Source organism: Paroedura picta, chromosome 7, assembly GCF_049243985.1.
Source record: "Paroedura picta isolate Pp20150507F chromosome 7, Ppicta_v3.0, whole genome shotgun sequence".
Lineage (NCBI taxonomy): Eukaryota > Metazoa > Chordata > Lepidosauria > Squamata > Gekkonidae > Paroedura > Paroedura picta.
The window spans coordinates 52,137,843-52,151,123 of NC_135375.1; the positions used below are offsets into that span (position 1 = coordinate 52,137,843).

At 40.5% G+C, this 13,281-nt stretch overlaps 1 protein-coding gene across 2 annotated transcripts in view; it reads left to right on the forward strand.

Annotated features, from left to right (window-relative positions):
• The window catches only part of LVRN (laeverin), a 40,224-nt gene extending 26,990 nt beyond the window's left edge, over positions 1-13,234 (forward strand). Inside the window, exons 14-20 of one of the 2 annotated variants that reach the window (XM_077344345.1) lie at positions 2,326-2,479; positions 3,230-3,324; positions 3,598-3,705; positions 6,156-6,326; positions 8,789-8,929; positions 10,655-10,730; positions 12,719-13,234. In XM_077344345.1, the coding sequence (XP_077200460.1) occupies positions 2,326-2,479; positions 3,230-3,324; positions 3,598-3,705; positions 6,156-6,326; positions 8,789-8,929; positions 10,655-10,730; positions 12,719-12,865 (892 nt within the window). In that variant the 3' untranslated portion in view covers positions 12,866-13,234. Of the gene's footprint in view, positions 1-2,325; positions 2,480-3,229; positions 3,325-3,597; positions 3,706-4,966; positions 5,785-6,155; positions 6,327-8,788; positions 8,930-10,654; positions 10,731-12,718 lie in introns of those variants that run through there. The other variant, XM_077344347.1, reaches the window with a different exon arrangement.
• The last annotated feature ends 47 nt before the right edge of the window (positions 13,235-13,281 follow it).

A 13,281-nucleotide genomic window follows, 5' to 3' on the forward strand; every position in this document is an offset into this window, starting at 1 on the left:
TACAACTTAAAGATCATTATAATGTAATGTTCACTGTAGTGATGACTCTATGAGAAAAGAAGGAATCCTTTAATATTTGGACCGTTATAGACTACTGGAATAAAACTCCAGCCAGACATCAACCAAATGTGTTCAGTGATTTGTTGACATTCTAGAGAGAGCATTTTCATGCATTTTACTTTATTTTAATGAATCTGTTTAGATTTTTGTGCATCTATTTAATGTAAGATTAGCAGTGTAACATCTTTACAGAAAAGACAAAAAGAATCCTGATTTTTGAAGTTGAGCACAAACCATAGTGTACTAGTTCATATAATACAAGACTAACTTTGCATTACTAGTGAACTGACCCAGTACCTGAAGCTTTAGATATGCAGCATTTGGGTTAACAGCAAAAAAACTGTCTAAACTACTTTTTTCCAGCTAGGGATCTCTACTAGTGTATTCATCCCATATTACACATCACTATTTACAGTGCAATCCTGAACTTAGTCACTGCAGACTAAATCCATGGACTGGACTGGAGTAACTTCCCATAGGATTATATTGTCATTCATGAAGGCTCTTGTCCATATTATGAGTTGTTCTTTATGAGTTGCCCTTTGATGATTCTGCACACCAAACCTGTCCTGTCTCTAGCTGGTTTCTCGCTCCTGTCCTCTTTCTGCTCCAGTTCTGAGCCAGCCCACTTGCCCTGCCTTCTCCAGCTTCAGTCTGCTTCCTGACTCTGCTTCCAGCTCAGCTTCCTGTAAGTTGCCTGCCTGGAATGTCACCACTCTGACTTTGCATTGTAAGTACATCTTTCTGTCTATTGGACTGATTGTGCAGAATCTTTCCTCCATCTGGCTGGTGACCCACAAGCACATTAAAGGTGGGGTCATGTTTTCCCTGGTTGCAGGTTATTATTTTAAAGTTAAGCTGTAGCAATGCAGAATCCTGTGGAAAGATAATGTAGTTTTCCATTCAGATTTTTCATGGCAAACTCAACAGGTGGAAAGCCGCTTCAAACAGTTTCCTGAGTGGCATTGCTTAACTGGGGTTTTGTTTTCAAATAAATCCCTAATCTGTTTAATCTGAAATGTTCTGGAACGTTTCAGTTTTTGAGGCTCATCTTTTTCTTTTCCCTATGAAAGATTTCGCACGTATCAGAATTACTGCAAAGGCCCAGATAAGGATGGGTAGCCCTGTTAGCCTGTCTGTAGCAGTAGAAAAGAGCAAGAGTCCAGCAGCACCTAATAAAGACTAATAAGTGACAACATTTGGGGCAGGGCAGCAACTTTTGTGAATTACTGTTTCAGATTCAGAGGCACATTTAGGGTTCCATTTATTTTATGCTTGTCCTGAAAACTGAAAAATAGATCCATGTTCTGAAACAAAGAACAAGAACCCAGTGAGCTTATTGGATTTCTTTGTATCGAATTTCATTTTTAATTCTTTGAGCAAGAATGACTGGGGGGATATGTTGTGAAGAAGAGTTGGTTTTTGTACCCTGCTTTTCACTAATCAACAAAAGCTCAAAGCAGCTTACAACTGCCTTCCCTTTTCCCCACAAGAGACACCCTGAGATAGGTGGGGCTGAGAGAGCTTTGGCAACTGCTGTGAGAACAGCTTTAACAGGATTGTGACTAGCCCATCACCCACCCACTGGCTGCATGTGGAAGAGGAGTAGGGAATCAAACCCAGCTCTCCAGATTAGAGGTCTCTGCTCTTAACCACTACACCAAGCTGCAACTTGCTGGCTAGTAGGAACTGAAAGGTTTTCATTTTGGCTTCTTTTTGCCAGGTCAGTGAGGACAGAGATGTGATTTTTATAAATAGAATATGTCACTGCAGTTTGAAAGTGAGGATCATTTTTCTCTTTTAGAGGATTTAAAAGTAAGTCTACAGTATCTTGTTAGAACCCTTTTGATAGAAACTGATATGAAATAATAGTTAAAAGCTTAGAAAAAACACAAGGTTGTCAAAAACCTTGAATTCTTCCAAATCAAAATAACAAAAAACTGTGTCTCCTCATCCTTAATGACTTTTCTTAATTTCATGCATGGTTTTTAATATGTGTCCTTTCCTAAATTAACGTTCTTGCCAGGGCTAACAAACACCCATGCCTAGCCTTGTCATTTGTAAATGGAATTTACTTGTCATTTGTAAATGGAAACCCCCAAGCTTGTAAATATGAAGGAAAAACCTGCAATTCATTTAGTGGATTTTTAAAGCTTTGTTGAAATTGAGGAGTAGACTATTAGCAATTTATATCTATAATAATGTATTACTCTTTTTTTTACCATTCTTTATTTACATATATAAGGCTTGATTTCTTTTAAATAGGTCTGGTCACACTGAAAATGATACTCCACTTTATTTAATGAAATACCTTGAAAAAGAAGATGAAATCTTAATTTGGAATGTAGTATTGAGAAAGCTAGAATTTACCAATTCAATGAATATTTTGAGTGATTATGAACTATATCCAGTTTTAAAGGTATATATATATTCTTTTACTTATACCAGTTACAATGTTACATTATCTTATTAAAGTTTCAAAAATGTATGTAGAAAAGTGATTAAAAATGAGTTGTCCTATGTAAAAGTCAGATGTGAATGGATTTTGCAAAGCTCTAAGGCAGGGGTAGTCAAACTGCAGCCCTCAAGATGTCCAAGGACTATAATTCCCATGAGCCCCTGCCAGCATTCGCTGGCAGGGGATCATGGGAATTGTACTTCATGGACATCTGGAGAGCCGCAGTTTGACTACCCCTGCTTTAAGGGAATTGACTCCAGGATTTTCAAGTTCAATATTAATTATTTGGGTTGTTACAATACCTTAAGTTTCTAGCAGTTTCCCAACAGTATCCGTATTCATATTTTCAGAACACAGCTAGGGAGAACAAGCTGAGGGTTTGCAAAGGAATTAAGAAAGAGGAGACATATTAGAAAATCCTACCCCCGGTGCCTCTTCCTTCAAAATTCTCTCGGCTTTCAGTGGCTTGAGCATGCTGACTTCTCCTTCTCTTCCTGCCTTTTCTCCCCCTTTAATACATTCTCAACATTCTCAGCACCATGCTGAGCAGAATTTCACCTTTGTAAAACTACTAAATTCACTAGACTTGGAAGGGTCCTCTGTTTAGGTCTGCACTATTTTTAGGATAATTTAAAAATTCTGTGTACTTGGGAAGCAAAATAATATTTAAAATTTAATCTCAAAAAGTCATTTCTCTTTTTTTCTCTGAAGAAATTCTTCTTAACGCGAATTTTCCCAGTATATCATCATTACGCAAATCTCCTTCGACAAGGTTTTGAAGTGTTGACAGTTGAGTATTATACCAAGTAAGTACACGTGTAAGTGCCAGTCTTTAAATATACAGAATGGAAATAAGTCACAATGATATCAGGGAGACTCACTTCCAAGCAATATGTTTAGTACTAAAGTATCACTTCTCAAACAGATTATGAAAAACAGACTAGAACAAATGAATTGTATGCTTCAGAAGTCTTTCGATCAATTCAACAGTGTGTACACACTGAATGCTGAAATACAAAGCCGTCGATGTATTTCTTTTTATAAACTTGTATTTATTTTCATTTTGTTTTTTCCCCAAGATACGCTATAGAAACCCTGTTTAGGTCAGCGTGTTCGCTTGGTTTCCGTGACTGTTTAGATCTAGCGTCTGAAATTTTTTCCAAGTGGATGAACAACTCCAAGCATGAGTAAATACAACTTACTTGCACATTTTGTATATGAATGTATAGTTAATAATTTATATTATTCTGGGAGGAACGTAAAGAAACTAGGATGGCTCCATAAACAGCTTTTAAAAGAATTGAATAATAAAAAGACTCATTTAGGAAATGGAAGGAGGACCTTATAACCAAGGAGGAATATAAACAGATAACCAATGCTTGTAGGGAGAGTGTTGGAAAAGCTAAATCTCAGTATGTGCTTAGGCTAGCAAGAAATGCTAAAAACAACAAGAATGGGTTCTTTAGTTATATTCAAAGAAAGAAAAAACAGGGACATGGTAGGACCATTGCAGGGACTAGAAAGTGACATTGTAACAGGTGATGAAGAGAGGGCTGAATTGCTCAGTTCTTGGTTCTCAGTCTTGTAAGAGGAATCATGCTCAACATGGCAAAATCATTTCATGTGATGTGGGATGGGAGTTGTGGCCTAGGATCACTGTAGGGTTAGTCCATAAATACCTAGTTTCTTTAAATGAAACCAAATCTTCTGAGCCAGAAGAATTGCATCCAAGGGTACTAAAAGAACTTGCAGATGTAATTTCTGAGCCTCTGTCCACTATTTTTGACAATTCTTGGAGAACAGGTGAAGTGACAGAAGACTGGAGGTGGGCAGTAGTTGTCCCCATCTTCAAGAAGGGGGAAAAGGAGGATCCGGGTAACTACCAACCTGTCAGCTTGACCTCTATAGCTGGCAAAATTTTAGAACAAATAGTCAAACAGTTGTTCTTGAGCAGCTAGAGCAGATAGCTGTGATTACTAGCATGGCTTTCTCAAGAACAAGCCATGCCAGACTAATTTTATCTTTTTTTTGAGAAAGTCACTACCTTGCCAGATCATGGGAATGCTGTGGATATTGTTTACCTTGATTTCAGTAGGGCTTTTGATAAGGTTCCGCATGATATTCTTATTGGCAAGTTGGTAAAATGCAGGATGGATCCTGTTACTGTTAGGTCGATCAAGAGCTGACTGACAGATCGCGCCCAAAGGTTGCTTGTAAAAGGCTTGTCATCTTCTTGGAGAGGAGTGCCTCAAAGATCTATCCTGGGTCCTGTGTTTTTCAGCATATTTATAAAATGAAGGAACAGAGGGGGTGTTTATTATATTTGCAGATGACACTAAACTGGGAGTTGTAACAAACACACCAGAGGAATCTTGTCAGGCTGGAAAAGTAGGCTAAAATGAATGAAATTAATTTTAATAGAGAAAAAATGTAAATTTCTGCATTTAGGTAGGAAAAATCAAATGCCTCGCCCTGTCACTGAGGTGGGAGATCTGGGGAAGGAAATGGCAAACCATTCCAGTATCTTTGCCATGAAAAGTCTATCGAGAGTTCCAAAAGGTGATATGATAACAATCTTCAGATACTTGACGGGCTGTCATATAGAATATGGAGCAGAGTTGTTTGTTGCCCTAGAGCAGACAGTTAGAGGGCCGCAGTTTAACTACCCCTGCCCTAGAGCAGGGGTCATAAACCCCCGGTGGCGGGCCGCAAAGGCCACGGTACCGGGCCGCCGCCAGCCACGCCTGCCTTCCCCCGCTGGCAGCAAGAAGGAAGGGAAGAGGCAGGCGCAGCCGGCAGCATGGCGGTGACACAAATGCGCATGCACGCTGTTGCCGAACGGGCGCGATTTTCAGCTGAAAATAAAGGTAACTTGCAAACGGGGCTGTGTTGTGCTTGGGGACTTAGGGGAGCTTTAAAGCACTTCTGTGGAGGGACTGTAGCCGGAGAAGCCTCGCTGGGTGAATGAAGGCTCGCTGGTTCGTTGCTTTCTGCTCGCTCCAAGAAAAAAGAAATGGCGATCGCTTCGCCGGAAGTTCGGAGGAGAGAGCCAGGGGGAGGGACTTGGTTGGAACCGCGACAATGGGAATGCACAGGTCTTTTTCGCTAGTGTTGCAGATTGTTTGCAAGAGTGTAGCGCTTTTCAGAGGGTGAATCCACTTTTCCCGATTTCCCTTTAAGCGCTACAACGAATCGCTTTTTGCGGGACTGTTTCAGGAGTGTGGCAGATTGTGTGCGACGTCTTGTGGAACTGCAAATTAGTAGCGTTTACAATTTGCAAGCCTTCTGCTACATTAAAGTCGTGCGGAATGGCCCAGAAGATCACTTTGAGGTTTGATTACAATAGTTGCTCCTTATTGTATTGCATGAGTTTATAAAATTCCCATTTAGATGGCCCTCTATGGAAAGTTCCATGGTAGACCCTTGGAGGTGACTATATGGATTGTTGCCATTATTGTGCATTTAATAGAAATGTTAATCCATTTTAGTGATATGTTTACCACATGCCATCTTTACATCACTTTTTCCCCATCAGTGAGACATGTAAATCATTAAAGACATGTAAAGAATTATTTCTTTAATTCTGAAACAATGTATTATATTTTGCAGACTTTTGATATCATGTTCTATTTTACAGAGTTCCTCTTTGCATTAGCCGCACCATCTGTTGCTATGGTATCCAAATGGGTAGCAACAAAGAATGGGACTTTGCATGGAAAATGTACAGTAATAATGATACTGCAATAAATTACAAATATGCAATATTATCTGCCCTAACATGTACCCGTGAGCCATGGATACTTCAAAGGTGAACATTATTATCAGTATATTAAAATATCATAACTTGCCAAATTAAGGAGAAAAGTATTACCAATTCATATGTCCAGTTTTTGTATAGTCAGGAAGTTTTTTAATACTTGTGATCCTATTATTATTGTTACTCACTTGTTTACAAACAAGAAGATTATACCTGGATGTTTTGATCAGAATATTTTTTCTCAAGTTGTCAAACAAAGGATGCTTCTCTAAAGTCCCCCCCAAAAGAAAAATCAGAAACGATATTTTTTTTTCAGTATCAAGACTTGTGGGTCCATAATAGATGGCATTCAAAAAGCACTATACATCTATGATTAAATGCATAGGCGTTTCAGCAGAGAAGGATTGAAATATTAAAAAAATTAGCGGGCATTGTGGGCCCTTTAAAAGGTTGAGAAAAGGGATTGGTTGCCTGGCTTGATTGACAGGTAGAAGACAGACGCATGTAAAGCATGTTGCTCTCTTCTGCCATTTCAATCAAGCAGGCATGCAGAGTGCAAGGAGCACGAAAAGGCGGAAATGAGACAAGCAGAAGGTGAGGAATGGCTGGAGGCGCAATTATTTTTAGCACTATGCTATCATGCTGGAATGAGCCTCTTGTGGCGCAGAGTGGTAAGGCAGCAGACATGGTAAGGCAGCAGCCCATGAGGCTGGGAGTTCAATCCCAGCAGCTGGCTCAAGGTTGACTCAGCCTTCCATCCTCCCGAGGTTGGTAAAATGAGTACCCAGCTTGCTGGGGGGGGGGGGTAAATGGTAATGACTGGGGAAGGCACTGGCTAACCACCCCGTATTGAATCTGCCATGAAAACGCTAGAGGACATGACCCGGTGCTTGCCCAAGGGACATGACCCGGTGCTTGCCCAAGGGATACCTTTACCTATTATGCTGGAGTGATGCTATTTTTTTTAGATGTGCGGAAATGCCCTTGGACTAAAACTCAGTCCCAGTGGAACAAAAATGAAATTAACAATGGTCCTAGAAGGCATCTGGATGGACCATCTTTTGATAACTGGCAATTCCACATGCACAGTCCTGGTATCTTCATTACTATAGGACTACAGTGACTTTCTACTGCAAGTTCCCAACATGAACTTAATCCTATAGAGCCCCAATTTGAACTGAGACCATGGTGCAAGGATGGGGGGAGGAGTTCCTACCTTCCCCTTGAGCCTTTCCCCCCACCTTAACTTGGTCTGGAAGGGCATTATTTGCCCCAAGAGAGGGCTATATGTTCAAGTAGTGGTACACCCGTCGCTCAAAAAGCCATCCTTGGCTCCACAGGAGCCTGACAACTACCGCCCCATCTCGCATCTGGTGTTTCTGGGGAAGTTGGTTGAAAGGGCTGCTGCGGGCCAAATATCAGCATTCCTGGAAGAAACTTCAGCCCTTGACCCATTTCAGTCAGGCTTCCGGCCTGACCATGGGGTGGCGACAGTGCTAGTCGCCCTGATGGATGACCTCCGCCGCCAACTGGACTGAGGTGGGTCAGCTCTATAAACTGCCATGAGGCTAAAGCTACTCCTTCCCCTGCACTACTGTGGTCACAGTCCAAATCAGGCGCTCTGGTGTGTTGGAATGGAGCTTTCATGGGGAAGTTGCAGCTGCTGTGTGACTGCGAGTCCAGATGGTGGCTTTATGGATTAGAAATTTAGAGGGGCTCAAAAATGTTACTTCAAGGTCATGGTACTTCCAGGCCATTCGTGGTCTGGCCCACACATATCTGAGGGGCCACCTATCACCTTATGCCCCCCGCAGGACTTTGCACTCTGCAGGCATGAATCTGCTGATGGTCCCTGGCGTGGTCTTGACTAGGGCCTTTTCAGTCTGGCCCCAACCAGGTGAAATGAGCTCCCGGAAGAGCTAAGGGCCCTGACAGAGCTTGCACAGTTTTGCAGGGCCTGCAAGATGGAGCTCTTCCACTGGGCATTTGGTTGAGGCCAGGTGGCAATAAGATTGAGGGCCCCTCCTCAGTTTGGCCAAGGCTTCAGGCCTTCCTCCTATTACATCTTTTCCCCTGAGACGCCGGGCGAGGGAGTTGTTGAAGAGGGGGTGGGTGGAGGGTTTTATCATCAGATGTAGAATGGTTTTAAGCTGGGAATGGTTTACATTTTATTGTGGGGGTTTTAAGGTTGTAACCTGCCGTGAGCCAGCTTGCCAGGAGTGGTGGGTAATAAATTAAATAAATTAATTAAACATATTATGAGTTATGCAGAAGCTACAAAAATCAGATTTGCTGATTATGTGATAATCATAGCCAAGCAAAGTATGTTCCTTTACATGAAGATTATTATTATTAATATTATTATATTGGTTACCTCTTCAGACTCATGTCGACATTTCACAATACTGTGTTACTAAATATAGCAAGATGAAAGTATATTTAACTCAGTAGTATTTTATAAATTATATTTTCTTGTATTATGAGTTTTATATATTAAATGCTTTTCTCTCCAGATACTTGCAGTATACCCTCAACGATTCCATAGTTTTGCCAGACCAGGTATCAGACATTATTGGCTTTGTGGCAGCAACAGAGGTTGGCCACCGGATAGCATGGAATTTCTTAACAGAAAACTGGTTGATTTTAAGAAAAAGGTATGGGAAGCACTGAAGTAACTTTGCATACATTTTTAGCCTTAAATAACAGGGAAAATGTCATTCTTATCAGTAATTTTACTTTATTATTGATTATCAATAGGAAAAAAGTATAATTCAAACAGCAATGGTCATTTTTACCAGTTAGGAAATAACAAGAAGTATAAGAGGGGGCTATACAAGGACTTACTGGGTGAAGCAATCTTTTTCTTTGCTCTCTACTTTGTCTCTCCAGCCTCACCCCCACGTCTGATCTGCCTCCACCCACTCACTTTGGCTCTCTGTTCCCTCTTGCCTGCCTGGAGTGGCAGTTGGTGGGGAGATAGAGAAACAGCTAGAGAAAGAAACTTGAACTGGCTCCAGTTTCCTCTTCTCACCCATTCCTGGTAGCTTCCACCATATTTTCACAGACCATTTTGGTTTGTTACAGCCTCCCCAAATGCAGTCTGAGCTTCATTTGTGCATGTGTATGTTAGAGATGTCTATGCACTATTATTACCTTGGAGGCATGTATTTCAAAATCCATTTTACAGGAAATGTGGGGATTCTTGTAGGTTTGCTGCACCTTAACCGTTATTAGACGTAGGATGTTTCCCAATTATGGATTTTTGAATCTATTGTCCCTGGAGCCCAAATAAATATGATACAGGAAGTCTGTGATCAGATCTGCTAGGTTTTCAGTTTAAATACCTTCAGGATTTTTTATTTTGATTTGGACAGTGGAACTAAGAAAAGGGGATTTAAATCTTTTACCATGAATTGTTGAATTGAATCTGAATAGTTCCCTGAAGCTGCTTTAAGTTCCTCAAGTGAAAAAAAAAGACAATGTAACTTTTTTTTTTAGGATGACTAGTAGTAGCTTGGGGTGCATTTGGATTAGGAAAATAGGACATGGGAAAAGATTTCTATCTTTCTCTTCTTCCCACTCCAAACAAATTTGAGAGCCTGAGACCTAGGTGTAATCTGCATGAGGCTTTTTACCCACTCCCAGGTCAAATAAATCCCTCACGTATACACTGAATTCAATTTCCATTTTGATTTTGGGCACTTTAAATTTTCCATCTGCAACATGCATGATTGATACAGAGTTACCCTACCTTTCCCCTGTGATATCCAGAACTGGATATAAGCCTCGATATTTGAAAAACTGCCATAAGTAAGTGTGCAGATTTCTGCTTTTTGCTAATTAACTTCCGTCTCCATGCCTCATAGCAAAGCAGTCGTCCCTGATTGCCCTGGGCGTCAGTTCAAAGACTTCCTGGTTCCCAGTTGCAAGGTTTGACTTAAACTGACTGCGCTCCAGAAGCCCTAACTTCTCTCAGCAGAGATTTGCCTCTTGGATTTATTCCCCCCTCCTCTGCTGTCTCCAATCCTCTCCCCCACCCGCCGTTCAAGAAACGAAAGAGGCTCCTGCTGTGCTTGGCTCCCCCCCCCCCACGTTCTGAGCTTCCCCAATCGAGTGCAGAACACTTTCTGTTTCATGCTGGGGGGGATAGAGGAAGGCCCGAGTTCAAATTGATCTGAATTCAGCAGGATCCACAATGGAATATACAAATTAAGTGCAGAATCAGCTGTAGTCACGGGTTTCTGGTATCATTTTAATTTTGACCTATAGTATATTTACATATATTTTATTTATTTCTCACATCAGTCATCATGGCATATATTTAGCATCTAATAAAAAAATTCTCATATTTATGCATGCTCTTATTACTTCTGTTACAGGCATGGAAATGAACCATTACTTAATTTCTTAGAAAATACACAACATTTTATAACTACAGACTTACAGATCCAAATGGTAAGTAGATCTATAGAAACAAAGTAATTACATATCTTAGACCAGCTGCCCATAAATGTGAAGAACTTGGGACGAAATCTAGGTGTGAATCTGAAATGCTAACATTTAATTGGATGTTGCTATGCCCATCAGTAAGGCATATACATACAAGGTAAGAAAACTTGAAAACCTTCCCAATTCTGAAAAAATGTTTAAATCCCAGCTGCCTACAATCAAATAAATGGGGATTAAGGCTGAGATCTTGTCCACAGAAACTGCAGATATAGGTTAGGAATAAGGGCCCTAAACAAGAAACTGAAATAAGCTTTCTTCCCCGAAATAACCCCTAAACTGACTCCAAGCCTGGCTAAATCCTGAAGTTATTTTAACTATTTCTTGTTTCTGCTTTCTGACCATGACTCCTGAAGTGGTTTTGCAAAGTCTTGGCTTCTGAACTCCTGGTCAGACTTCTAGTTTATTTAGATACTGTGGTTCCTAGCTCTTGGTTCAGGACTGTCTTGGCTTTTACTTTTACTCCATTTGGGACCCCTGATACCTAATCTTGGGTTCTGCTTCACTTCTGCCCATGACCTTGGCACCTAAAAGGAAATAAAGGCAGAGGGGCGGGAGGGAACCTATTGTTCCAATCAGACCTTTTATGTTTTTGTATCCTGGAGGGAAGGGAAATTAGGCCAGGCTGCCCCATATTCCAAATGCCTAATTGTACCTAGTCTAGGATGCTGTGAACTGGTAATATTCATTTTATTTATGGAATTTGTATGCATCTTTTCTCCCTTAAATGACCCAAAGCAGTCCACAGACACATACCAAAATGCAAATAATTAAGTTAAGTAACATAATTAAACAAAACCAGTAGGTCCTAGGTGGGTCCCGTTGAACAAGGCTGCTTCACACAGGTCAAAGGACAAGAGTTCTTGGCTCTTGCTCAAGGGCACTTGCTTCTGGCACTACTCAAGTTTTAAGTACCTACAAAGAGAGGAAGACGAACTTGGCCCAGATGAAACTCATCGTCTTCAGTTTCCTTCCATCCCAGAATTGTCTCTGGTTCTGTTCGGGCTCTAATACCCACAAGGAGAGGGAAACCAACTGATCAGAGCAGTTGCTGTCAGCTCTGAGGGCATTTCCACCCATTGAAAAAAATAGTGTTATGCCAGCAAAATGGTGTAGCGCTAAAAATTATCATGCTTCCAGCCATTCCTCACCCTCTGGCTCTCTTGTTTTCATCTGCTGCCTTCTCACACTTCTTACACTCTGCAAGCACTGCTTCAAATAGCAGAAGAGAGAACGTGCTTTACACATGACTCTCTTCTGCCTGTCAATCAAGCCAGGCAGCCAATCGCCTTTCTCCATGTTTTAAAGGGCCCACAATGTCTGCTAATTTTTTTTTTGAGCAAAACTTCTCAGTTGAAATGCCTATGCATCTAAACATGCATAGTGATTTTTATAATGCCATCCCTTATGGAATCACGAGTCTGGAATCTTTAAAAAATTAATCTCATTCCTGATTTGGGGGGAGGGGGACTTCTCTCTACTAACTGCCCTGAAATGAGGTTTTATGCTTGCACGTTTAAATGTACTTCCAATGGTCATAACTAAGGGCCTGTATTTAAAAGTGTCCTTTGCTGAGAGGATCTGCTCTTGCACATTAAAACAGCCAGAGACTCTGGAACATGTCCTGCTATACTGTGTCCTTGGGGACCACATTATAAAGTCTTTAATGAAAGAAGTTGACTTCCATAATTCCACAACACTGCTACAGTATTTATTGAAAAACTCAAATCCCTGGATAACTGAAGCTATCTCCCAATGTTTCTATGCAACTCTGTTCAAATATTCTAAGGTTATAGCAAATTTGAATTTTAGCTTGAATGTTTTTTGAATTACCTTTATATGACCATGTTTAGTTAACAATACTAACAAAGCTATTTTGATTTCATTTGTTTGATAATGCAGCTTTGAATAACTTCCTGTATTATTATTGATTTTAGGTCCAGGTTTTTCTTAACAATACACTTAAAGAAGAAGAAAGAATAATTCCCAACGACATACTGCTGACAGCAAAAAATAAAAATAAAGAAAGGAAAAAAGAAATAATGGAAACTATCAAGTGGCTACAGAAAAATCTAGATGGCTAAAGTATTCCCCCATGTATACAGGTTGCTGGATTGTAACACTTAAAAAAGTAATATGCTATATTATAAACAGAGATGTCAATTCATGTTTTAATGAAGGATGCTGCCTATGAGAGCAAATTAGATAATTCTTGTTGCAAATGGAAGAACTGATAACCAGGACATTGCTATGAGAAAGATATTTATTTACATCTTACCAAAATCCTTGCTTTGTGAGAATCGACTTTAAGGAGCTGGCCTAAACAGAAGCAAAAGGAATGTGTTGATATTGTACTGACTGAACTCAATGAAGCAAACTTTAGTGCTTGAAATACATGACCAGAAAGAAGAAACGTGTAGAACAGGGGTAGTCAAACTGCGGCCCTCCAGATGTCCATGGACTACAATTCCCAGGAGCCCCTGCCAGCAAATGCTGGCAG